The sequence below is a fragment of the Panthera pardus genome, unplaced genomic scaffold, assembly GCF_024362965.1.
Source record: "Panthera pardus isolate Hobbes unplaced genomic scaffold, ASM2436296v1 HiC_scaffold_12, whole genome shotgun sequence".
Lineage (NCBI taxonomy): Eukaryota > Metazoa > Chordata > Mammalia > Carnivora > Felidae > Panthera > Panthera pardus.
The window spans coordinates 51,298,147-51,322,365 of NW_026526677.1; the positions used below are offsets into that span (position 1 = coordinate 51,298,147).

At 37.3% G+C, this 24,219-nt stretch overlaps 1 protein-coding gene across 2 annotated transcripts; it reads left to right on the plus strand.

Moving 5' to 3' along the window:
- The first annotated feature begins 1,233 nt into the window (after positions 1 to 1,233).
- ZNF214 (zinc finger protein 214) lies at positions 1,234 to 17,742 on the plus strand. 2 transcript variants are annotated; one of them, XM_053900018.1, is made up of 5 exons: positions 1,234 to 1,477; positions 1,862 to 1,920; positions 2,511 to 2,599; positions 14,529 to 14,690; positions 15,787 to 17,742. In XM_053900018.1, exons 2-5 carry the CDS (start codon positions 1,904 to 1,906, stop codon positions 17,481 to 17,483), a joined length of 1,965 nt encoding a protein of 654 aa, XP_053755993.1. In that variant the 5' UTR covers positions 1,234 to 1,477; positions 1,862 to 1,903; the 3' UTR covers positions 17,484 to 17,742. The 2 variants fall into 2 exon arrangements, with proteins under 2 accessions (XP_053755993.1, XP_019311711.2); XM_019456166.2 differs by lacking the exon at positions 1,862 to 1,920.
- The last annotated feature ends 6,477 nt before the right edge of the window (positions 17,743 to 24,219 follow it).

Below are 24,219 nucleotides of genomic sequence, written 5' to 3' on the forward strand. Positions count from 1 at the left end.
TTCTTTTAGACAGCAAAACCCAAGCTCTTAAGCTCTGTGCCATATAACCTCTGAATGGGTAAGCCAGAGGGGGTCCACACAGTGATTTTCAAAAGGTGATCTTGGGAGTCATAAGAAATTCAGGTGTTCATTTCCTAGTGGAGGCCAGACGGGTAGGCCCTGGACCACCCACTTCTGCTAAACGTTGAACTGTACATACATAGTTAACATTTATAGAGTACTTCCTATGTGCCAGGGACCAGTTTAAGCATTTTGACGACACTAACTCAGTTAATTCTAACAACAAGCCGGTAAAAAAAATTATTATGCTGCCTATTTTAATGATGACACAAAAAGGTTGTTATTCAGCCAAGATCACATCCTGAGTGGGTGGTGTGGTCAGAATAGAATCCAACGAGTCCCTTGCTTTTAAAGACTACCCTAAAAAACGTTCCTTGACCAATATTTGAATACTACTGATCCAGCCCAAGTTTGAGGAGAAGCGCCTAAGGAAATGAAAATATTTTCCTAAGAGAACATTGAACAAGATAATAGAAGAGCAGGTGATTGGATCTCTTTCTAGAGCTCCTTCCCACGGCTCCGCCTGGGTCCCCACCTTGTCTTTCTCCTCTCTGCCAGGAGTCTCCAGAGAGCCCGGGACTTGGCAGAAAGAGAAGAGGGAGGAAGGAGGAAAGCGCGACCCCTCTACCGAGTCAGCAGAAGCCAAGCGGATCCTGGGCAACCGTAACCTGGAATTTAAAAGGTCCTCTTTGTGCCTACGCGACTCCAACCTGGACTTTAAGGACAATGCTCGGGCCAGAGCTAGTGGGGTGCCTATTCTGCCGAGGGCTCAGGACAGCGGGAGCAACCACCTCTCTCCCCCAAAGGCGAAGTGACAGCAAGGGTTTCCCCAGGTTCCTGTTGGGGAGTTCCGCACTGGCGGGTTGTGAGGGTCCCAGAATTCTTCGAGGCTGGCCTCTCCATTCCGTGAATCCCCAGCCCCCCCCCCCCCCTTTCCAGAGTCCCTAAAAGCACCTAGAGTAGCCCTATTTCGTTAGCATCGGGACGGGGGGGCGGGCGGTGATTCGGTCCTATTCTCCACTCAGAGTTCGGAGAACTCAGGTCTCCGGTGCCCGAACGCCTGCGACAGACCGCCGAACTGAGTCCCGGGCCTTCTGTCCAATCAGGAGCCACGTTCTCCGGCGCTTTCCTTTCCTTTCCCGCCCCGCCCCTCCCGTCTCCATGGAAACACTCCGAGTGTCTATTTGGAGGCCCGGGGCTTCCTTTTCGGTCTAGCGGGGCTGCGGCCATTGTTTGTGTAGACGGACTGTTTTGGCCGGTCCTGTTCCCCCTCAGAGGTTCCACTAGTGACGCGGATTGTCGGGAGCACCGAGCCAGAAGCGGGGAGAGCTGTGGCTGAAGAAAAAGTGGCAGAAAAGGGAGGGTGTGGGGCCGAGAAGCGGCTCCCGGCTTAGAAATCCCGAAGACACCAGTGTAGGTGGGTCCTTCACAGTCGCCCTCCCCAAATTAAAACCGACTGAGGGGAAGAAGAGAGGAGGACAGAGGCAGCTTTGACCCCGGGACCGGGGTGCTTGGGACTGGAAGGTGTTGGGGCGGAGCTGGGGTCGGGGGTCTGGACGTGGAACGGAGGCCGCGCGCATCTGCGCTGCAGAAGCAGAGGCCACGCAGATCGGTGGCCCTGATGCGAGCAGATCCCGCTCCTTGAGAACCATTTGTGTGTCTGAATCCAAAAACACTCGGGCAGCCCGTGGCGCGTTGGGAGAGCCCAAAGCTATGCTGCTCTCGGGCCGTCCACGAATCGTTTTTTTTTTTTTTTCTTTCTAGAGAAAGAGGGCTCTTAACTGTTTATCATTTTCCCCAGGGACCTGTGATCACCAAGGCAGGACCCGGGTAGCAAAGGCTCATGCCCCCATTTTACAGGTGAGGAAAGTGAGGCCCTGGGAGGTCTAGAAGTTTGGTCATTTTCAAAGTTCTACAAGTGGTTAGTGACAGAGACTGATGAGGTCCAGGGATCGCTAGATCTGGGACCGTTCTGTAAGATTCTAGGAACTCTGATAGTAAATCCAGTATTTCTGTATATTAAGTAGAGAAGAGCAATGGAATTATCTTTCTACTTTACTGAACAAAATAAGAAAAATACTTTAAGAATAGAAAATAAGTGCCCTATTTCTATTATTTTACTATTTTTGTTAATAATTAATAAGGAAAGCCTTGGGGCTCAGAGAGGTTAAATTACATTAGAGAGCATCTGCATCCCTGGAGGGACTGTGAGATCAAATTCTGTTTTCATGCCCAAACAAGAATTGTACCTTTGAAGTTTTTAAAGGTTCAGAAATTAAGTCCTGGTTCCAATTCTCATAACTCTCCTATCTGGCCCTTGAAAAGGAACAGAAACGTTCTTATGTTCTTTCTGGCCTCTTTCTAGGAGGTTTGGGGGTCACACCCAGTTAGTATGTGGAGATGATTGCAAGGCATGCCCAGTCTTTCATTCCTCCTTTCTTCTCCCTCAGCTCAGACTCCTCAAAACTCCACCCTTCCCTAAAAGAGGAGCATACAGGAGGAAGCAATGTTCACTATTTTCTTCATAGTCTGATCCCAGGTGAGTAGGAATGTCTTTTCTTATTTATAAAATACCCCTGGAATTATCCATAGGTGGTGGGAATAGTGGAAGTGGCAGTGGGGATGGATGAACCAGAGTAGAAAATGTTCCTCACTTGGCTGAGAAACTTCCAAACCTCCTATTCCCACCCAGTGTCTTTTCCCAACATTTACTCATTTATTCAGCCAGTCATTCAGGTCTACTGTAAAATTTGTACCGTTCTTGATGCTCTGAGATCAAGAAATATAAGAATTTTTTTCTGAACACTGAGGAGATAAACCATATGAGGTCAATAATAATTTCTCAAGTTAGCAAACATTAATGTGTTAGAATGAGTGGCACTTAAAAGACAGGAATAGAAACTCAGATTTGAAAAAATCATCATGAACAGGAAGGTAGTATTCTAGATGGGAAGATCATCATTTAGTCTCAGGCAGAAATTGAGGGGAAAACTAAGAAAACAGAGCTAGTTACAGTAGAACCTAAGTATGCATGTATAAAGTGAGGTCACATTGTGGAAAGCTATGCTATTTTTGTTTAATTGGTTACTTATTCTTGTGCACCACTCAGTCCCCTGCACATCAACCAGAGGCAGCCATTACTGACATTTGGATCTATTTACTTATAGTCTTTTATTTAATATTCGATACAAATACATACTAATCTGTAAAAACACTAATATGTACACATACGTACAAAAGTAGACATATAGGTAATCTAACATGCATATATGTAGATTAGTATATATAAAAACAATTTGAACATGAGAAATAGGCTCCATGAAGGCAGAGAACATTTTCAGTACATAGAACTGTGCGTGGCATGTAGTAAGCACTCATTGAATATTTGTTGAATTATGGATGGCCAGTTTTTGTATAATTTTTTTCATTTAACATATAATTGAACTTTTTTCAAATGTCTTTTGGTAACATGAGTTTTTAAGACTATCTATTATTCCATTCCAGGTATGTGTACTGTACTCTAGGTATATATGTTCCCTTCCAGCTATATGTACTTTATTTAAATTTTCTTTTTTGGGGAAAAGTTAAAGTAATTCTCAATATTTTGCTGTTTATAAACATTTTCTATTAAATATTTTTATACATAATTTATTAAGTGTATCTCTCTTTATGTCTTTCAAAATACGCTTGGAGAAATAGGATAACAGAGCCAAAGAATATAATGTCTATATTTTAGGCTTTTGAAAAACTTAAGTTCTTTTTTAGAAATACTACATGAATTAACTTCTGTAACCATTTGATGAAAGATCCTCTCTCTCTGAACCTTTACCAGCTTTGAGTATTTAAGATTTTGCCTTTAATTGCATCCCTTTAATCTTTAGAAAGGTTGACCATTTTTTACATGCATTTACTGGTCATTTGCATTCTTTCTTTGACATAAATAATGTATGCCTCTTGACATGCATTACTTTTTTTTCCTACTGAATTTTTTGTTTCTATTTGATGAAAAGTATTCTTTGTATGTAAAAGATACAAACCATTTGCTAATTGCTATATTTCTCCCTTTTGTCATTTGCCTTTTGGGACTTATTCATGTAAGTTTCAAATCTGTATAGAGTGAAATCTTATTTCTTTTCATTAATACAGTTTTATGCTCTGAGAGCTCTTCTTCACCCTCAAATCTAATACATAATTACTTTCATTTTCCTCAATTATTTTTTTATAGTTTCAAGTATTTTAAAAGTTTAACTCTGAAGCCTTTCAGGTATTTATTTTGGTGTGAGAAATGATAGAACTTAAACATTCTTTCCCACCTCCCACTTTCTTATTTTTCTTACAACGTTTACTTTCTCCATTGGTTGTAGTGCTACTTGTTTATATACCAAATTACCAACTTCATTACATATACACACACATACACAGTTGTACACACAGATCACTTTTGGGGCTGTCCTGTTTCATGGACCCATCTCTCAATTCTGCTATCGACGTGTATTTAATTTTGTTCCTGTATATATATAGTGCGTTTAATGGGCAATGAAGAGGAATTTAGCCTTTCTTTTTCCTCATTTAAGGATAAAAGGAAGGAAGATAGCCCATTTTGGGAAAAAAGGAAGTAAAAGTTACTTATAAGTTTTAGATATTGAATATATTAACCTTTCAGTATGTTTTTTTTAATAAAGCATATTGGTCAAAATACAGGCTCTGGGTCCACTATCTAAGCTTGTTTCATGCTTCTGCCACTTCTGAGTTATGTGAATTAGATTGCATTACCTAACCAGTTTCTCATCTCTGAAGTGGGGAAATAGAACTTAGTAGGGTTAAGAAGGTTAAATAAGGTCAAATATGTAAAACCCAGCACAGTGGTGGACAAATAGAATCAATAAGAATTGGTTGCTATTATGTTAGTTATTATTTACAATATAATGTACAACTATTTCTAGTCGCTAAAACATAAGAATTGAGCAGGGAATCTAGTTTAATATATTTTTTTGGCCAATGGCTAGTCAGATATCCCGGCACCATATATAAGCCATCTTATCCCCACAAATTTGATATTACCTTTATCATGTTTGAATTCTCTGCTATATTTGGGTCCATTTCCAGATTTCTATTCTTTTGTATTGATCTTGTCTATTCCTGTGTCAACCTCATGGTGTTATAATTACAGAGTTACAGAGTTTTAATATGCCACTGGGTTAGTCTCCTCTCATTTTTTTGTTTTAATTCTTCTTCTTTTTTTTTTTAAACTTTACATCCAAGTCAGTTATGATATAGTGCAATAATGATTTCAGGAGTAGAATCCAGTGATTCATCCCCTACGTATAATATGCAATGCTCATCCCAACAAGTGTACTCCCTAATGCCCCTTGCCCATTTAGCCCATCCCTCCACCCACACTTCCTCCAGCAACCCTCAGTTTATTCTCTATATTTAAGAGTCTCTTATGTTTTGTCCCTCTCCCTGATTTTATATTACTTTTGCTTCTTTTCCTTTATGTTCATATGTTTTGTATCTTAAATTCCATATATGAGTGAAGTCATATGATATTTGTCTTTCTCTAATTTTGCTTAGCACAATAAACTCTAGTTCCATTCATGTAGTTGCAAATGGCAAGATTTCATTCTTTTTGATTGTCAGGTAATATTCCATTATACACATACACACACACACACATGCATGTGCACACACACATACACACACACACACCACATCTTCTTTATCCATTTATCTATTGATGGTCATTTGGACTCTTTCCATACTTTGGCTATTGTTGATAGTGCTGCTATAAACATTGGGGTGCACGTGCCGGTTTGAAACAGCACTACTGTATCCTTTGGATAAATATCTAGCAGTGCAATTGCTGGGTTGTAGGGTAGTTCTGTTTTTAATTTTTTGAGGAACCTCCACACTCGTCTCCAGAGTGGCTGTTCCAGTTTGCATTCCCACCAGCAGTGCAAAAGGGATCCTCTTTTTCCGCATCCTTGCCAACATCTGTTGTTGCCTGAGTTGTTAGTTTTAGCCTCTGTGACAGGTGTGAGGTGGTAACTGATTATGGTTTTTGATTTGTATTTCCCTGATGGTGAGTGATGTTGAGCATGTTTTCATGTGTCTTTTAGCCATCTGGATGTCTTCTTTAGAAAAGTGTCTATTCATGTCTTTTGCCCATTTCTTCACTGGATTATTTGTTTTTTGGGTGTCATTTCTTTTTAATAATGGTTTTTCTTTCTCCCACAAAAGTATTTGAAAATCAGTTTCTCAGACCCACCCCCAAACCTGTAAGTATCATTGAAAATGTAGATAAGTTTAATGAGAACAAAATTATGTTTATTTCTCCTACCTAAGATTGAGGAGTGCTTTCTAAATTTAAAAGCTACATTTATCTAGGTTCTAAGTATTTTTGTTAAGCTTTTAGGAATTTATATTTTTTTTAATGTTTTTGTTTATTTATTTTTGAGAGAGAGAGAGATTGTGAGCAGGGGAGGGGCAGAGAAAGGGAGACAGAATCCCAAGCAGGCTCTATGCTGTCAGCACAGAGCCTGGTGCTCGGCTTAAACTTACAAACCACGAGATCATGACCTGAGCTAAAATCAAGAGTCAGACACTTAACCAGCTAAGTCAGCCAGGCATCCCAGGAATTTTATTTTTTAATTGGTATTGTAAATGTCATTTTACAAATAACTTTTAATGACTATATGTCTGAACTTCACATGGTTACTTAATTTGAACTTTTATTGTGATGCATTCATACATGCAAAAGAACATACTAAAACATGTATGTATAAATTAAAATATAATAACATGAATGCCTACCATCTAGACCAGAAAATACTTTTAATTTTTTTTAATGTTTGTTTGTTTTTGAGTCAGAGAAACAGAGTGCAAGTGGGGAAGGGGCAGAGAGAGGGAGACACAGAATCTGAAACAGTCTCCAGGCTCTGAGCTGTCAGCACAGAACCCGATGCGGGGCTTGAACACACAAACCGCGAGATCATGACCTGAGCCGAAGTTAGACGCGCTTAACTGACTGAGCCACCCAGGGGCCCCTAGACCAGCAAATACTTTTAAAAGCCACCCTGCTAACCCCACAATTTCATTCCCTCCTTTTCCTAGAGAGGCAACTGCTATCTTAAATGTTATGTTTATTATTCCTTACCTATTTTTTTTTTAGTTTTATATAAATGGACTCTATATAACTATTCTGTGAATAGCTTCTTTAGTATAATGTTAGATTTTTACAGTGTATCCATGTTGATTCATGTACCTAAAGTTTTTTTTAACTGTTGTGTATGCTTTCACAGTATGAGCAACAACTTATTTATCCATCCTACTGTTGTTGGGCCTTTTGTTTTGCTTCCAGTCTTTTTGATATACTGAAAAACTTGTTGTATGTATCTTCTGGCATACATGTGTTTGTTTTCTAGGGTACAAACCTAGTATTAGAATTGACTTCCCTTATAATTACTAATAATTTTCAGTTGATTTTCTTTGGTTTCCCATATACCATACCCTCTACTTGCTTTGGGAAGTGGTTTCATCAGTGGTTTAAATATAGTGAATTTGCAGTATCTCTGTCAAGTTTCCAGTCTTATTGGGTATGCCTTTAATGTTTTACTTTTGGATTTGAGATATATTTGCATGTCTTTATTTTTATTTTGCTAACTTGATTTGTTTGTAGTTTTAAATGAAGGATCCATACCGAATTTTAAGAAGTACCTTTTTGGCACTGATTAAAATATATGGCTTTTCTTATTTAACATTGTTATGACAGTTTATAGTTAACATTTTCTTCATTTGGGCCTTCCTTTGTTTACCTTTTGGAATAAAGCACCATTCTGTCATGCTACAATTTGCTTTGATATTGTAGCAGATTACGTCTGCATTTTCTAAAGATGACCACACCGGTAACATATTGGACTCTTCATGCTCATCTTACGATGTGACTTAACACTCTTACCACCAAAAAGTAGGATCTGTGTCCCCTCTTCTCAAATCTGGCTGGGGTTTATGATTACCTCAATCAATGGAGTACTGCAGAAGTGATGCTTGTGACTTCCAAAGCTAAGTCATAGAAAGGACACAGCTTTTGCTTGCCTCTACATTGAGAGGTAGCCTAGGCCATGTGAACAAATGCAAAGAAACTAAGATCTTCCATCAACAGTCACAACCAGCCTGCCAGCCTTGTGAGTGAGCCACCCTGAAAATGAATCCTCCAGCCGAATCAAGCAAGCCTCTAAAAAAAAGTAATTGCTGCTCCTGTCGACAACTCAACAATCTCCTGAGGGATCTGAACTAGAACTGCCCAGCCAAGCCATTCCTGAATTCCAGGGAAACTGTAAAAAAATAAGATAATACTGGCAGTATGGCAGTATGTTATAAATATAGGTGTTGCTGGATTTTATTAGCCTTATATTTTACTTTATCCTTGAAGTTTATATCAATATTCATTAGTAACACAGTGTAGATCTATAGTTTTATGACTTTTACTGTCTCAGTGTTTTCCTCAATGTCTTAAAAGTTTTGATAGTTTTTCTATATGATTTGGAATAATTTAATAACTTTGAATATTCTGTTCCTTGAAAATTTGAGAGAATTTATGTTAGGAAACATTTGGGCCAGTTATTTTTGAAGGCTATAGTTCTTTGGTAACTTGAGCAATTTCTTTCATATAGCTGATCTGTTCAGGTGTTTTTTCTTTAGGACTTGTTGAATGGTTTTCTAGGAAAAAATATATTTCCTATTTCTATTAAGATTAATTTTTAAAAGAGCTGTAGAAAGTGCCCACCTAACATTCAGTTAATTTTAAGTTTTCAAGTTTATTTGTTTTGAGAGAGACAGAGACAGCATGAGTGGGGGAGGGGCAGAGAGAGAAAGAGAGAGAGAGAGAATCCTAAGCAGGCTGTGCACTGCCAGCACAGAGTCTGATGCAAGGCTCGAACCCACGAAACTGTGAGATCATGACCTGAGCTGAAACTGAGAGTCGGACACTTAACCGACTGAGCCACCCAGGCGCCCCACATTCAGTTAAATTTGTATCTGTTCCTACTTCCCCAATGTCAATTCTAACTTTTTTCTATTTATGCTCACTCCTTTTTTCCCCCTTTGGCTAGCTATCTGGTAATTTATCTATTTTATTGTTAATATTTTTCTTCCAAAGAACTGGCTCTTGGATTCATTTCATAATAGTAAATGTTTTTCAGTTCCACCATTTTCTTTATTGATTTCCCTTTTTAAATCTATCTAGTGTTCACATTGTATATGATACTAAGTTGTAATCCATGTTTATGTTTTCTCATATAGTTAATCAGTTTTCACAACACCATATAGTAAATAATCCATTCTTTCCTCTTTTATGTTTAATGCCATCTTTATTGTTAATGTGTTTTCACATATAAACAAACACAGTCTCTGAGTCTTCCATGCTGTTCTACTGGTCTTTTTTCAGTTTTGATTTAATGTTGTAGTTTCGTGGTATGTCACTATCTGGTAGGGCAAGTCTTCCTGCTTGGTTTACTTAAGTCTTTATAGACTTCTTTTCCTTCCCTGTAAATTTTAGGGGAAAAAGTATATTGTGTTCCTTAAAAAATCCAGCTGGAAATTTGGGGGTATATTGAATTTAATTCAACCCATCCAAGAACATGGAAGTATGCTTCTTCTTTATTTAGATCATCTTCTTTCTGTTTATTGGAATTTAAAAATTTTCTTCAAAGATTTCTTTATGTTCTTGGTTAAGATAGTGGTTTTTTGTTTTTGTTTTGCTTTTTTGTGAATGATACTATTTTTTTTTAATGTTTATTTATTTTTGAGAGAACCAGCGAGCACGAGCGGGGGAGGGGCAGTGAGAGAGGGAGACACAGAATCTGAAGCAGGCTCTAGGCTCCAAGCTGTCAACACAGAGCCCAATGCGGGCTCGAACTCACAAACTGCTAGATCATGACCTGAGCTGAAGTTGGATGCTTAACCTACTGAGCCACCCAGGTACCCCTATACCCTCTATTTTCTAGTAGTTGATTGCTGATACAATTATGCTGTCATTTTATTGTATCTGGTAATTTTGCTGAGGTCTCTATTTAGTTTGTGGTTTATTTGAATACTGTTCATTTTTCTACATAGATTTCAATAACATATGCAAATAATTACTTTTTTTTGTTTTTATTTCTAATTCTTATGCCTCTTGTTTCATTTTCTTATAGTATTTGTCAGACCTTTGGTACTATGTTGAAAGCAACAGTAATGGTAGTCATTCTTGTTTACCATAATAAAAGGAACACATACAAAGATTCTACATTCAAGTTCTGATTTTGATGAAGGTTCCTAATATGTAACCTTTACCAATTTAGGGAGTTTATTTCTACTTTCTAAAAGTGTTTATTTTACTTTGTTTTTTATTTTTATTAAATTTTTTTAAAAGTTTATTTGCCTATTTTGAGAGACAGAGACAGAGATAGCATGAGCAGGGGAGGGGGGCAGAACAAGAGACAGAGAGAGAATCCCAAGCTCTGACAGTGCAGAGCCCAATATGGGGCTTGAACTCACAAACCACATGATCATGACCTGAGCTGAAATCAAGAGTTGGAGGCTTAACCAACTGAGCCACCCTGGCGCCCTTGCTGAAAGTTTTAAATTTTTTTTTTTAATGTTTATGTTTGAGATAGACAGAGCATGAGTTGGGAGGGGCAGAGAGAGAGACTCAGAATCTGAAGCAGGCTCCAGGCTCTGAGCTGTCCCACAGAGCCCGATGCGGGGCTTAAACTCACGGACCGTGAGATCATGACCTGAGCCGAAGTCGAAAGCTCAACCAACCGACTGAGCCACCCAGGCGCGCCCCCCTTGCCCCTGCTGAAAGTTTTTAAAGATCATATATAGGTGTTGAACATTATGAACTTTATCACATGATTTTTCTGCATCAGCTAATTATGGTTTTCTTCTATAGTCTATTAATATAGTGAATTATGTTGATAGATTTTCTCTATCATGTTGAACTGTCCTTCCTTCCTGTAATAAACCATGCGTAATCATGATTCATATTTTTAATATATTCCTGAATTCAATTAGTTAATACTTTATTTAGGATTTTTATAGATTTATAAAATTTACAAATGGGATTGTAATTTTACAATTACTTTTTGATACTGTCTTTATCTGCTCCTGGAGTCAAGATTACACTAGCCACATAATGAGCTAGCAATTTTCACTTTCTCTTTTCTAAAACAATTTGACTGTAATAGTAATTAACCGCTAACAGAATGCTTGGTAGAACAATAGTATGTTATTTATTTATTGCAGTTTAAAATAACACACATTTTTTCATGTCACTCAGTTTCTAAGGGTCAGGAATCTGGGAGCAGCATAGCTGTGTGGTCCCAACCCAGGGTCTCGCACGGGGCTGCAGTCAAGCTGTCAGCAGGACTGCAGTTATCGGGAGGCTTCACTGGGGCCAGAGGATCTTCTGCTAAGATGTTTCACTCATGTGGCCGTTGGCAGAATGCCTCATTTCACACTGAGGACAGAAGCCTCAATTTCTTGCCACATGTTCTGTTCAAGGCTCCTAAGTATTTTCACCACATAGAAGGTAGCTTCTTCAAGAGAGAGTGATCTAAGAAAAAGGGCGAGGAAGCTGCAGTGCCCTTAAGAGCTAGTCTTGAAAGTTGCATACCATGTCTTCTTCCCCTTCTGTTTTTTTATGTAATATTCCTCAGAAGTGAGTCCCTAAGTCCAGTCCACTTTCAAGGGGTCGGGAACACTTCTTGGAGGGAAGGGAATCATATAATTTGTGGACATATTTTAAAACTACCACAAATAAGATGGACGTATATATGTACTGAAATGTGAAGTTGTACATTATATATTACATGAGAAATGCAAACCAGAATTGTCATGTCTTTGTTAAGAGAAAATTTCAGTGGGGTGTGTATGTATGTTTGTGTGTATGAATGAATAAAGGTCAGAAAGGACACAGTAAAAACTATCCTGGTTACTTCTCAACTTATTTAGGGAGGGTAGACTTTCAGTTTTTATTTTTTATTATTATTCAGAATTAATGAAAATTTTATGAATTTGTTTTCAGTAAGAGTGACTAAACTCTGAATCTCTAGTGTATTTTTTAAAGCAATTCTTAAACATTTTTAAAAATAATCAAAGCCAATAACAACAGGCCAACAGACCGAGTTTTACTTTTCTGTACTTTTTACAAAATAAGGAACCAGTGGGTTCATTTATTTTCTGTTCTAATTCCAGTTTTCACTCCTGTAGTCTGGGCTTCTGAGCATCCCAATTTACTTATTTCGTCTAGCTAGCTAGCCAGATATCTATGCATATTCATTTGTTTATGTTAAAATAGACTTACTATATTTTTTTTTAAGTCTATTTTATTCACTTTGAGAGAGAGAGAGAGAGCAGGGAGGCTCAGAAAGAGAGGGATAGAGAGAGAATCCCAAGCAGGCTGTGCACCATGTAGTCCGATGAGGGGCTCAAACTCACAAACTGCGAGATTGTGACCTGTGCTGAAATCAAAAGTTGGACGCTCAACTGACTGACCCACCCAGGCGTCCCATAGACTTATTATATTTTACATTTTTAACATTTATGTTATAAACATTTAAAAATGAACAGCATTGAATTTTCTCATTCTTGAGTTCTTATTTGTGGTTAATATTTCATTGTTGACGCATGGATTTTCATGTAGGTTTTTTGGAAAACAGTACCTGGGTGGTATACTTTAAATCCTTGAATATTTCAATACATCTTCCTTCTGTCCTTTTGTTAACACAATAAGGATGTACATGGAAATCTTGATTTACAACCCTTCACCAAGTTGTGTTTTACTTCTTTTACAGTAGGCCTGGGTTTAAAAACCACTATTTTGCAACTGAATGACCTTACACAAGTTACTTAATCTTGCTAAATGTTGGTTTCTGGGGCACCTGGGTGGCTCAGTTGGCTGGCTAAGCATCTGACTTTGGTTTAGGTCATGATGATCCATGAGTTCGAGCCCAGTGTTAGGGCCCTCCAATCTCAGGACAGAGCCTGCTTTGAATCCTCAGTCTCCCTCTCTCTCTGCCCTCCCCCCCCCCCTCAAAAATAAATAAACATCAGAAAAAAGAAATTTAAATGTTGGTTTCCTTATTCCTTTAGTGTTGATAATTATACCTTCTAGGATTGTTGTCATAGTAAATGAGATAACAGCCCTTTTCACATAACCTTTGGTATTTAACTGCTATGATTATAATGACTTGATGGTCATGATATTCTAGTTTTCCTCCATTAAAAGTATGTATTTTCTTTATTGTAGTATTTACTAAACATTTTTAATTGAATTTTAGAATTGAGAATATGTCATCAAAGAAATGTGTCACATAACCAACTTATGAGCTGTTCTTTCCACTAAGAGAAGTATTTTTAGGCAGTCTGAATACATACATTTATCTCTTCTTTCTAAAACTGCATGATGATAAAAAACTAAAAAAAAAAATGATGAAGTAAAGAGCCATTAGCAAATGAGAAATTTCAACAGTAACTTGGAAGGCAACAGGAGCAACAGTGGGAAGAGCTGCATAGAGCTAAAGACATTCCATCCTGGAATGCTCCACAGGGGAATAAGCATAAGAAGGATTTGATGAGCCCTGTGAACTTCAGGGAAGCTGAGGATACATCTTTAACATTGGAAGCAGAGGGTCAGTCAAAAAAGAGGATCCTAAAGTATTTCCAGAAAAGAAAGAAAAAGTTGGTTGCAAAGGAATTAAACAAACAAAAAGTCTTAGAAACAACAATGAAGGCTTATGAACGGTGAAACGATTCTGAGAAAAATTCTTTTTGCTCTAGAATTCAATACCCAGCCACGTGAATGATGACAAGGACTTCAAACATGCAGTGTAACCATGCTTGGAGATTCTCCTTTAAACCAAAAGTGTATCTTGAAAACCTTGTCTGTGTCTCACCTTTGCTTTTTTCAGTGGCCGTGGACTTACCATTCATAAACTTGATTGAACTAATTTGGGCCTGTGCCTTCCAATTAATGGAGTAATTCACAAATGAGGAAGAATCATATAATCTTGAAAATGGAGCACTAAAAAGAATAGCCAGCCCAGATTGGAGCAGGAAGATGAACATTTCCAGAATAAAAAGGGTTGGGGGGAATTGACTTAAGTTTTTTCAACTATTATTTACTAATTTTTAAAATAGGGATGATAATCGTATCTACAAGAGGGTCACTGTGAGGACTACTTAAAATAATATGTGAAGTACTTAGCCCAGTGGTTAGCAGACAGATGCTATATAAATGTTTCTTAAGATGGAAAGCCGGGTATCCGGCTTCAGTGACTGGATACATTATTTAGCCATCCGCTATTGTTATGTCTCCTCTTACCTTTCTTGTTTTTCTTCATTATTAAAGTTCTTTATTTTTTTATTTGCTTTGTTACTTACATTACGTGCTGAATGGCTATTGCTTTGTCCATCTTCTCATTTAGATCTCTTCTTCCTGGAAAATCTGATCTTTGACCAGATGGCAGTAACATTTGAAGATGTGACTGTTATTTTCACTTGGGAGGAGTGGAAATTCCTGGATTCTTCTCAAAAAAAGCTCTACAGAGAGGTCATGTGGGAGAACTACACAAATGTCATGTCAGTAGGTAAAGTTATCCCAGCTCTTAGGTAATAGAGTTAGTTTCTTCTGGGACCAGTTTTGTTGAGTATTTTGGTTCTTTGTCTAGGTATTGTATTGAGATAGGAGAAGTATCCTCAGAAATGGGTCTTAAATCAGATGACAGATAGAAGATAGAGCAACCTTCTAAGACACCCAGGCTATGTATTGATAGGTATTTGTGATTATTCTTATTTATTTTCTGGAATTCACTTAAAATACAGATCTCCACACATAATTCACTCTGTGTGGTTCTAAATTTGTTCTCTCTTCATACTATTTGTACAAGTTAGCTTTTGCTATATAACAAACTACCTCAAACTAGTGACTTAAAACAAACCTTATTATTTTCCATGATTCTCATTGGTTAGATGGAACTTCTATCATAGAGTGATTTGACTGGGGCTGGATGGTCTAAAATGAGGCTGGACAGTCTGACTCACATGTCTGGCAGTAGGTCGATATCAGTAGGGATAATGGAGATGTGTTGACCATACATCCTTCTTCAAGCAGGCTAGCCCAGGCTTGTTTACATATTGGTGGTCACAGAATTTTCAAAACCAGCAAGAGAGAGGACAAACCCCAGTGTACAAGCACTTTCAAGTCTGCTTGTATCACTTTTGCTATTGTCCCAGTAAAGAAAGCAAATTGTATAGCCCAGCTAAAGTCAGCATGGAAGGGGAACACGCAGAGGTACAGAATTAATACAGCCATTTTTTCACACAATCTATCACACTCTGCTAGAATAGAAAAATAGAAATATTTTATTTCTCATAACAATGCCCAAATAGAGTAATCTAATTAAATCTGTTTTTAAGATGATTTCCATGAAGCAGTCAGCCTTATTTTTTGATTTCTAACAGTATGTGGTAGTAGTAGATGCTTAGGATACATCTATGGATTGAATGAATAAGTGAATGAAGGGATTCACATATGAATAAACAAACACATGAATTTCAGACCTAAATCCTAAGTCCTAATCCTTCTTTCTGGATACACATATATTTCTGGAGGTCAGTGAGATACTTGGAAATTTTTTAACACCACCTTCATCTCACCACTGGATAATCTGCTTATTCTTCTAGGAAACTGGAAAGAGAGTTACAAACCCCAAGAAGAAAGATTCAGATATTTAGAACATGAAAATCATCCCTGCTGGCAAGGCTGGAGGAGTGCCAGCACTCAGATATATAAGAATAGAAGCTATATGGAAACCATCCAAGGAATAGATTCCAAAGACCTCAAGCAACAAGACCTTTCCCACCATCAGGAATGGTTGATACTCTCCACGCAAGTTCCAGGGTATGGGAACTATGAGCTGACTTTTGAAGGCAGAAGTCCCAGGAACTTAAAATATACAAAGTTTATACCCTGGCAGTCCTTAGAAACAAAACACACCCCTCAAGACTATGCTAGAGAAATCTACATGAATGAGTCACATGGTTTTCAAGGAAGCAGATGCCATCTTGGCATATCTAAGAAAAATCTCTCTATGGAAAAAGAACAGAAGCTCATAGTTCAGCATTCTTGTGTCTCAACAGGGGAAGCCCGTCCAGAGTACATTGGGGAGATATATCAACATGACTTACTGAAAGACTCTATGGAAGAGAAATACTGTGGATGTAATAAATGCAAAGAAATTTATTATTGGAACTCGCAGTGTGTTCTCCACAAGAGAAATCAACTTGGAGAAAAGTTCTATCAGTGCTCCATCAGCACAGCATGCTTCTCTCAGAGATCAGACCTATATAGACATCCAAGAATTCACATAGGTAAGAAGCTGTATGGACGTGATGAAGTTGATGGTAACTTCAGTCAGAGCTTAGGTGTTCACTTTCATCAGAGAGTCTGCACAGGGGAGGTTTCTTATATATGCCACATGTGTGGTAAGAGCTTCAGTCAGATCTCTAGCCTTCACAATCATCAAAGAGTCCATACAGAAGAGAAACTCTATAAATTTGAGTGTGGTAAGGACCTCAGTAGAAATTCATTACTTCACATTCACCAGAGACTTCACATAGGAGAGAAGCCTTTTAAGTGCGATCAGTGTGGTAAGAGTTTTAGTCGGAGTTCAGTGCTTCACGTTCATCAGAGAGTCCACACAGGAGAGAAACCATATAAGTGTGATGAGTGTGGTAAGGGCTTCAGTCAGAGCTCAAATCTTCGAATTCATCAGTTAGTCCACACAGGAGAGAAGTCCTATAAATGTGATGACTGTGGTAAGGGCTTTACCCAGCGCTCAAATCTCCAGATTCATCAGAGAGTACACACAGGAGAGAAGCCTTACAAATGTGATGACTGTGGGAAGGACTTTAGTCACAGCTCTGATCTTCGCATTCATCAGAGGGTCCATACAGGGGAGAAACCCTATACTTGTCATGAATGTGGGAAGGGCTTCAGCAAGAGTTCAAAGCTTCACACTCATCAAAGAGTACACACTGGAGAGAAACCCTATAAATGCGAACAGTGTGGTAAGGGATTCAGTCAGCGTTCACATCTTCTCATTCATCAGAGAGTCCACACAGGAGAAAAGCCCTATAAATGTGATGATTGTGGAAAGGGCTTTAGTCACAGCTCTAATCTTCACATCCATCAGAGGGTCCACACGGGAGAGAAGCCTTATCAATGTGCTAAGTGCGGCAAGGGTTTTGGTCATAGCTCAGCTCTTCGAATTCATCAAAGAGTCCACACAGGAGAGAAACCTCATAAATGCCATGAGTATTATAAGGGATTTGATCCGAATTCACATCTTCACAATAATCACGGACAGGAAAGCTTATAATTATGTTCATTTAGTTAACCTCTTTAATCAAAGCTTAACTTTAAGCCCAATAAATGCTGCTGGGAAGAAAATTCTATAAATAACCCAAGTAATCCCAAGCAACGTTTATAGTTTTCCCTAACTCCCACTAAGAAGCATTTGCTTCAAGAAGAAATCCTTAGGAGGATGCCTATGTATTTAAAATTAAAGTGTATTTACTTTTTCTATTAATATTATACATAGCCATTATAAAATATATGAAAGATTCAAGAAAACTCTTCATCCTTTCTAGTCTTTTTTTGTACATTTTTATGTGCATGAAATCATACTGTATATTTAACTTTGTATTTTCACTGACTTCAAAACATTTACTTACACTTTGGTTTGAATGGAAATTGGCTAGCTAGCTATGAAACAGCATCTTGACTCCCTGTAAAGTCCCTAGGAAACCACAGGAAAAAAAACACAAAACTTGAAACTTAACTGGTAGATAACCTATTGCTCAAATGTGGAAGCATTAACTACAGGGCCAGTACAATTCAGTTGCTTATGACATAAGGTAAGAAAACATTGCATGACCCTTTATCTGAGATAGGATGTCTTAGAGATGTTATCTCTGTCACTCAGAAAAGCCAGGAACCATTCTTTTGTTATAGGGGTGCTGTGCTGCATTTGAGGTGCACTCTCACACGTCCCCCTTCCCAGGTATCCCTCTCCCCAGGTTTCCACATTTATTCATAGGTTCAGACACCACGTAACAAGAAATGCAAAATTTAATGTGTCTAAATAAGGGGTGAAAGATGTTGATAAAAGCTGATAGAAGTGAATGCTAGATGGGGCACCTGGGTGGCTCAGTCGGTTGAGCGTCCAGCTTCGGCTCAGGTTATGATCTGGTGGTCTGTGAGTTCGAGCCCCACATCTGGCTCTGTGCTGACAGCTTGGAGCCTGGAGCCTGCTTCTGATTCTGTGTCTCCCTCTCTCTCTGCCCCTCCCCCACTCATGCTCTGTCTCTGTCTCAGAAATAAACATTAAAAAATTAAAAAAAATTTTTTTATGCTAGATAAAAAATGCTAGCTAGATCTGTTCAGCTATGCTGGACAGAATGCTAGATCTGTTCAGATCTGTTCAGAATTAGAGATTTAAGCAGTAGACTCTGATTTAATCTCAGTAGAACAAAGTGGTAATAGAGAAATCGCTGCTGGAAGCAGAACTGAACTCAGAGCTATGTGCAAAACTGAATAAGCTAATGATGTAAGACGAGAGAATTTGGCCATTATAAAATGGAGTAGTCAGTAGGAATACACAAGTCCTAACTACTCATAATATAAACATGTTTAGATATCACTGCCCAAGAGAAACTAAATTAAGGGGACCTGTTCAGGGAAATAACAGGAATTGCAGTACCAAAGAAATAAAACCATTGTGAAGAGTTGAAAATCGATAGCCCTGAAAATCAGCTATTGCAGTCTCCTGGAGAAATTGTCAAAACAATTGGTGTCCTGAGTAGCATGAGAGAAAACCTGTAATCAGTAAAACTAGACCAGAAATCCCTAAGTAGAGAAGAGCCTCTAAAATAAAAAGAAAACGAGGGACTACAGGGAAATTTAAAATGGATCAAAGTGAAAGGCAGTAAGGAGCAATTTGAATTAGCACTGCAGAATATCAAATAATGAATAAATTAAAGTTTGTTCTTAATATTTTTATTTTTGACAGAGTGCAAGTGGGGGAGGGGCAGAGAGAGAGAGGGAGACACAGAATCCAAAGCAGGCTCTGAGCTATCAGTACAGAGCCCAACATGGGTTTTAGACTCACGGACCATGAGATCAGACCTGAGCAGAAGTTGGACGCTTAACCGACTGAGCCACCCAGATGCCCCTAAATAATGAATAAATTTGAGATGATTTTCAATGTATACAAAAAGGATAGTGAGATGGGAATAATGAGAAAAGACAGATATGAAGTGCAAAGAATGGAGATTCAATGTAGGAATTAAAGGTGTTTTTAATATGAAATTTATTGTCAAACTGGTTTCCATACAACACCCGGTGCTCATCCCAACAGGTGCCCTCCTCAATGCCCATCACCCACTTTCCCCTCCAACCCACCCCTCATCAACCCTCAGTTAATTCTGTTTTTAAGATACCTTATGGTTTGGCTCCCTCCCTAACTTTTTTTTTTTTCCCTTCCCCTCCCCCATGGTCTTCTGTTAAGTTTCTCAGGATCCACATAAGAGTGAAAACATATGGTATCTGTCTTTCTTGTATGACTTAATTCACTTGGCATAACACTCTCCAGTTCCATCCACATTGCTACAAAAGGCTATATTTCATTCTTTCTCATTGCCAAGTAGCATTCCATTGTATATATAAACCACAACTTCTTTATCCATTCATCAGTTGATGGACATTTAGGCTCTTTCCATAATTTGGCTATTGTTGAAAGTGCTGCTATAAACATTGGGGTACAAGTGCCCCTATGCATCAGCACTCCTGTATCCCTTGGGTAAATTCCTAGCAGTGCTATTGCTGGGTCATAGGGTAGATCTAGTTTTAATTTTTTGAGGAACCTGCACACTGTTTTCCAGAGCAGCTGCACCAGTTTGCATTCCCACCAACAGTGCAAGAGGGTTCCTGTTTCTCCACATCCTCTCCAGCATTTATACTCTCCTGATTTGCTCATTTTAGCCACTCTGACTGGAGTGAGGTGGTATCTCAGTGAGGTTTTGATTTGTATTTCCCTGATGAGGAGTGATGTTGAAAGACAAAGAAACTGATCCCAATCACAATAAAGGTGTTTCTAAGAAAGAAAAGAACATGGAACATAATCATTGATCACAGAAATGAAGACATTTTACCTGAGCTAAAAGTATATATACTCACTAGATTTTAGGCAAAACCAATATAAAAAGCATGCTTAGAAACAGCTTAGGGAAAAAAGAATTGCAATCATGCAGAAAGAAAAATTCTGGTCATCTACAAAGCCAGTGAAAAGAGAGAATGGATAAAGAACTCTTTACCAGTAAATGTCAAAAGACTGGAATGACATCTTCAGAATTGTGATATTAAAAAAAAAACTTGTTATCACCTATTTTTTAAATCAACCAAATTGTCTTTATTGTCCAAATTGTGCAGGTAACAAATTAAATAAGAAAACAGAAAACATCATACATGTTCATTTCTTAAAGAGAGGTCAAGAATGTGGAGATTATGACATAAAACTGGTAATGAGTACTAAAATCAGTTAAGTATGCAGTTAAGTCAGAATTGTTAATTCGTTTACAAAATGTCAAAGATTTTAAATAGCTGTGCAAGAAAATCTTTAACAGTTTATATATAAATGCCTCATTGGGAGAGTTGGGTTGTCAGATAAAATACAGAACACCCAGTTTAGATTTCAGATATACAATGAATTTTTTAATATAATATATCCCAAATATTGCACAGGACTTGCACTAAGAAATTATTTGCTTATGAAATTCAAATTTAATGAGGCATCCTGTGTTTTTATTTGGAAATCCGCAACCCTGTGGGGGTAAGAATAGCAATATAAAGTGTGCTACATTTCTGATCTTAAATAGCAGGGACCCTACATCTTCTTAACAACTGGAGAAATGAGTGTAAAATATATATATTTTTTACAAAGTTAGGAATTGCAACTAACAGAACTAAAGCACATATACCTTTCAAAACAGAGGAGAAAATAAAAACAGTATTCAGTCCCCATTGGCAAAAGACAGAAAAAAATTAAAGCAAAATTATATTGATCAGTAAGTACCCATTATTGATATAAAATAGGCAAAGGTTTATTAGGTAAATATAAGGGAGTGCCTACAATATGTTTTTTTAAATTAATAAAAATAACTAAATCCATAAAGTGAGTAAAAATACAAAAACCAATAGTTTCCTGAGCTCTTGCTATAATCAGAAAATATAATGGGTGGAAAAAATATGGCTTGTAGTAACACTAAAATTTCTTTCTAAAAAAGAATAATTCAATGAAAACAATGAAGAAAATAAAAGAATAGAGAAGTCTTATGATTTTTTTAAGAGGAAATGTTCTTAATCTATAGCTTTATTGCAAATTTCACCAAAATCCCAATGAGATTTGAAATTTAAAAAAATCTAGTCTTTTAAGAAAAACAGACATTGGAGAAAAGCAAAGATAATTTAAGATTAATGAGATTGCCCTAAAATATATTGAAGTTAAAATAATGGAGAATTTTATTGTACACTTGAAAAAAAATGTTCAGAGTGCTGTCAGTAAATCACTTAGAAACAGAGAAGTATATGGATTACATATGTATATGTAACATATTTAGTATATATGCATATATACTTTACATATATATTATAAAGATCTATGAATAGGAGAAGGATTATTCAGTAAAGGGCGCTGAGAAAATTATTTAACTTTTTGGTGAAAAATAAAATTAGGCTTTCATCTCATGACCTACATCGTATATATATTAATCTAATATATATTAAAGCACAAATTTTCAGGCTGGATTCCACGAACCTCCATGTGGTTTCATGAAAGCTGGTTTATCAGAAACGAACTACAAATTCAACCCCATCTTTATCTGATTCATATTCAAGATTAGCGTTTCTTTTTAAAGAGGATTGTACTGCTTTAAAATAAAATGTTTAAAATGCACCAAAGTGGGTTTTTTTTATGGTTGAAAACATGCACAACACATATGTATTTTCTGAGAATTAGAAAATATACCTAGGAATTTGGCCACAAAAGTTTTTTAAACTGTAGGTGAAAAACACTGAAATCAAAAGTAGGAAAAATATTTTTCATGATTAAGACAGTTAAGAACTTTTATAAAATAAGGAAGATAGATACCTACCTACTAAAGATTGGCAAAGGACATCAGATTAAAGCAATGAAATGCCACTTTTATTAACAATTATAATAGCTATTTTCAGTGAGAGTACAGAGTGATGGATACTTACTACTTACGATGAAGGTAAATTGACAGACTTTGGAAAAGCTATTTGGCTAATCATAAGCCTTAAAATTGTTGATATCCTTTCCTTCAGTGATTTCATGTCTAGGCATATATTTTTTGGAAATAGATTACACATTATTAAAGCATTTCTATTTCCAAAGAAGAGACCCACTTCATTTATCTAATTCAAAAAATAGAGCTATAGAACAAACATGTTTTAAAATCTCACAGAAAAAAATCCAAGGACAGAAGCTTTCATATGGGAATTTGCTCTAGAATTAGTGGCCATTAGACAAAGCCACTGTTTCAAAACCGTGTTTCTCTTTGGGTAGCCTCTCTACTGTCTACGCACTGACCTACTCTTTGCAGGTCTATAATTGCCACCACATCCATGAATATGTATTTTTTAATTCCATTGCCAACCACTAACTTGTAAACTTCCTTCTGGGTCTCCCCATTCAGATTTCTGAGTGGGAGAAGATGATTGGCTGACTTTTCATTACTACCTCTACACAAGCCTTTGCGGCAGGCTAAACCATAGGCTACTGGAAAGGCTTTGGATTGGCCAGCTTTGTTGTCAGATGTTCACTCTGGTCCCTTCAGACATGCCCAGGGATGGATAATAAGGCATAAAACATGGCCTTGAAGGGCTGATGTTCCAAAAGTTTTCCCCAGAAAGTGGTGGGTCTGAGCCAAGCATTCTGAATTACATTAGAACACAAAGATATTTATTGTTCAAGATATTTATTGCAGTATTTTTTATTGCCCTCCCCCCCCAAAATAGGGGAAAAGTTGAATAAATTATGATGCATCTATATGTGTAATGTTATGCAGCCAGTAAAACTTATATTTTCCAAGAATCTTGTAATGATGATATACTTATGGTGTTAATTGAAAGTATAAGATATAGAACTATATATGGGGTAAGATTCTTTCTATCTATCTATCTATCTATCTATGTTTATACACATATTCCCATGGGGAAAAACTGGATATATACCAAAATGTTATAGTGGATAGGATGGATTGTGGCTATCTTTATGTTCTTCATACTTTTCTGTATTTTTTAAATATTTTTATTGATGTCTTCGTAAATAAAAATGGCATTTTTACATATAACATTTAAAATGTCAATGGTTGCATGATATTCCATTGTATTACTGTATCATAATGCTCAATTATATTATCAGGGATTTGGAATTTTTTTTTAAAGATTCCATTTTTAAGTAATCTCTACACCCAGTGTGGGGCTCAAACCCACAACCCCAAGATCAAGAGCCACGTGCTCCACCAACTGAACCAGCTAGGTGCCCCTGGACTTTTCATTTTTATATCATGAATTTAACTGCCATAAATGTCATCATGTATGAAGTTTCTGATTATTTTTGTCAATTTTTATAATAATTTTCTATATTCAATTATTGGATTAAACTATAGGTCACAGAAGTATAATTTGTGCAAAGAAATGAAATAATTAAATTACATGATGTAGACAGTCAGCTACAAGTAGCCTAACACTGTTGGTGTATAAAGTGTAAAAGTGAAAGGAGAGGTTAGAGAATGGCCAGATCATGAAGGACTTCCTGTGTCAAGCTAAAAAAATTTCTGTTGGTCATGAAGAGATACTAAAGAATCTTTTTTTAAAAAAAATGTTTATTTATTTATTTCAAGAGAAAGTGAACAGAGGAGGGGCAGAGAGAGAGGGAGAGAGAAAATCCCAAGCAGGCTTCACACTCAGCATGGAGCCAAATGCAGGGCTTGATCCCATGACCATGAGATCATGACCTAAGCCAAAACCAATGC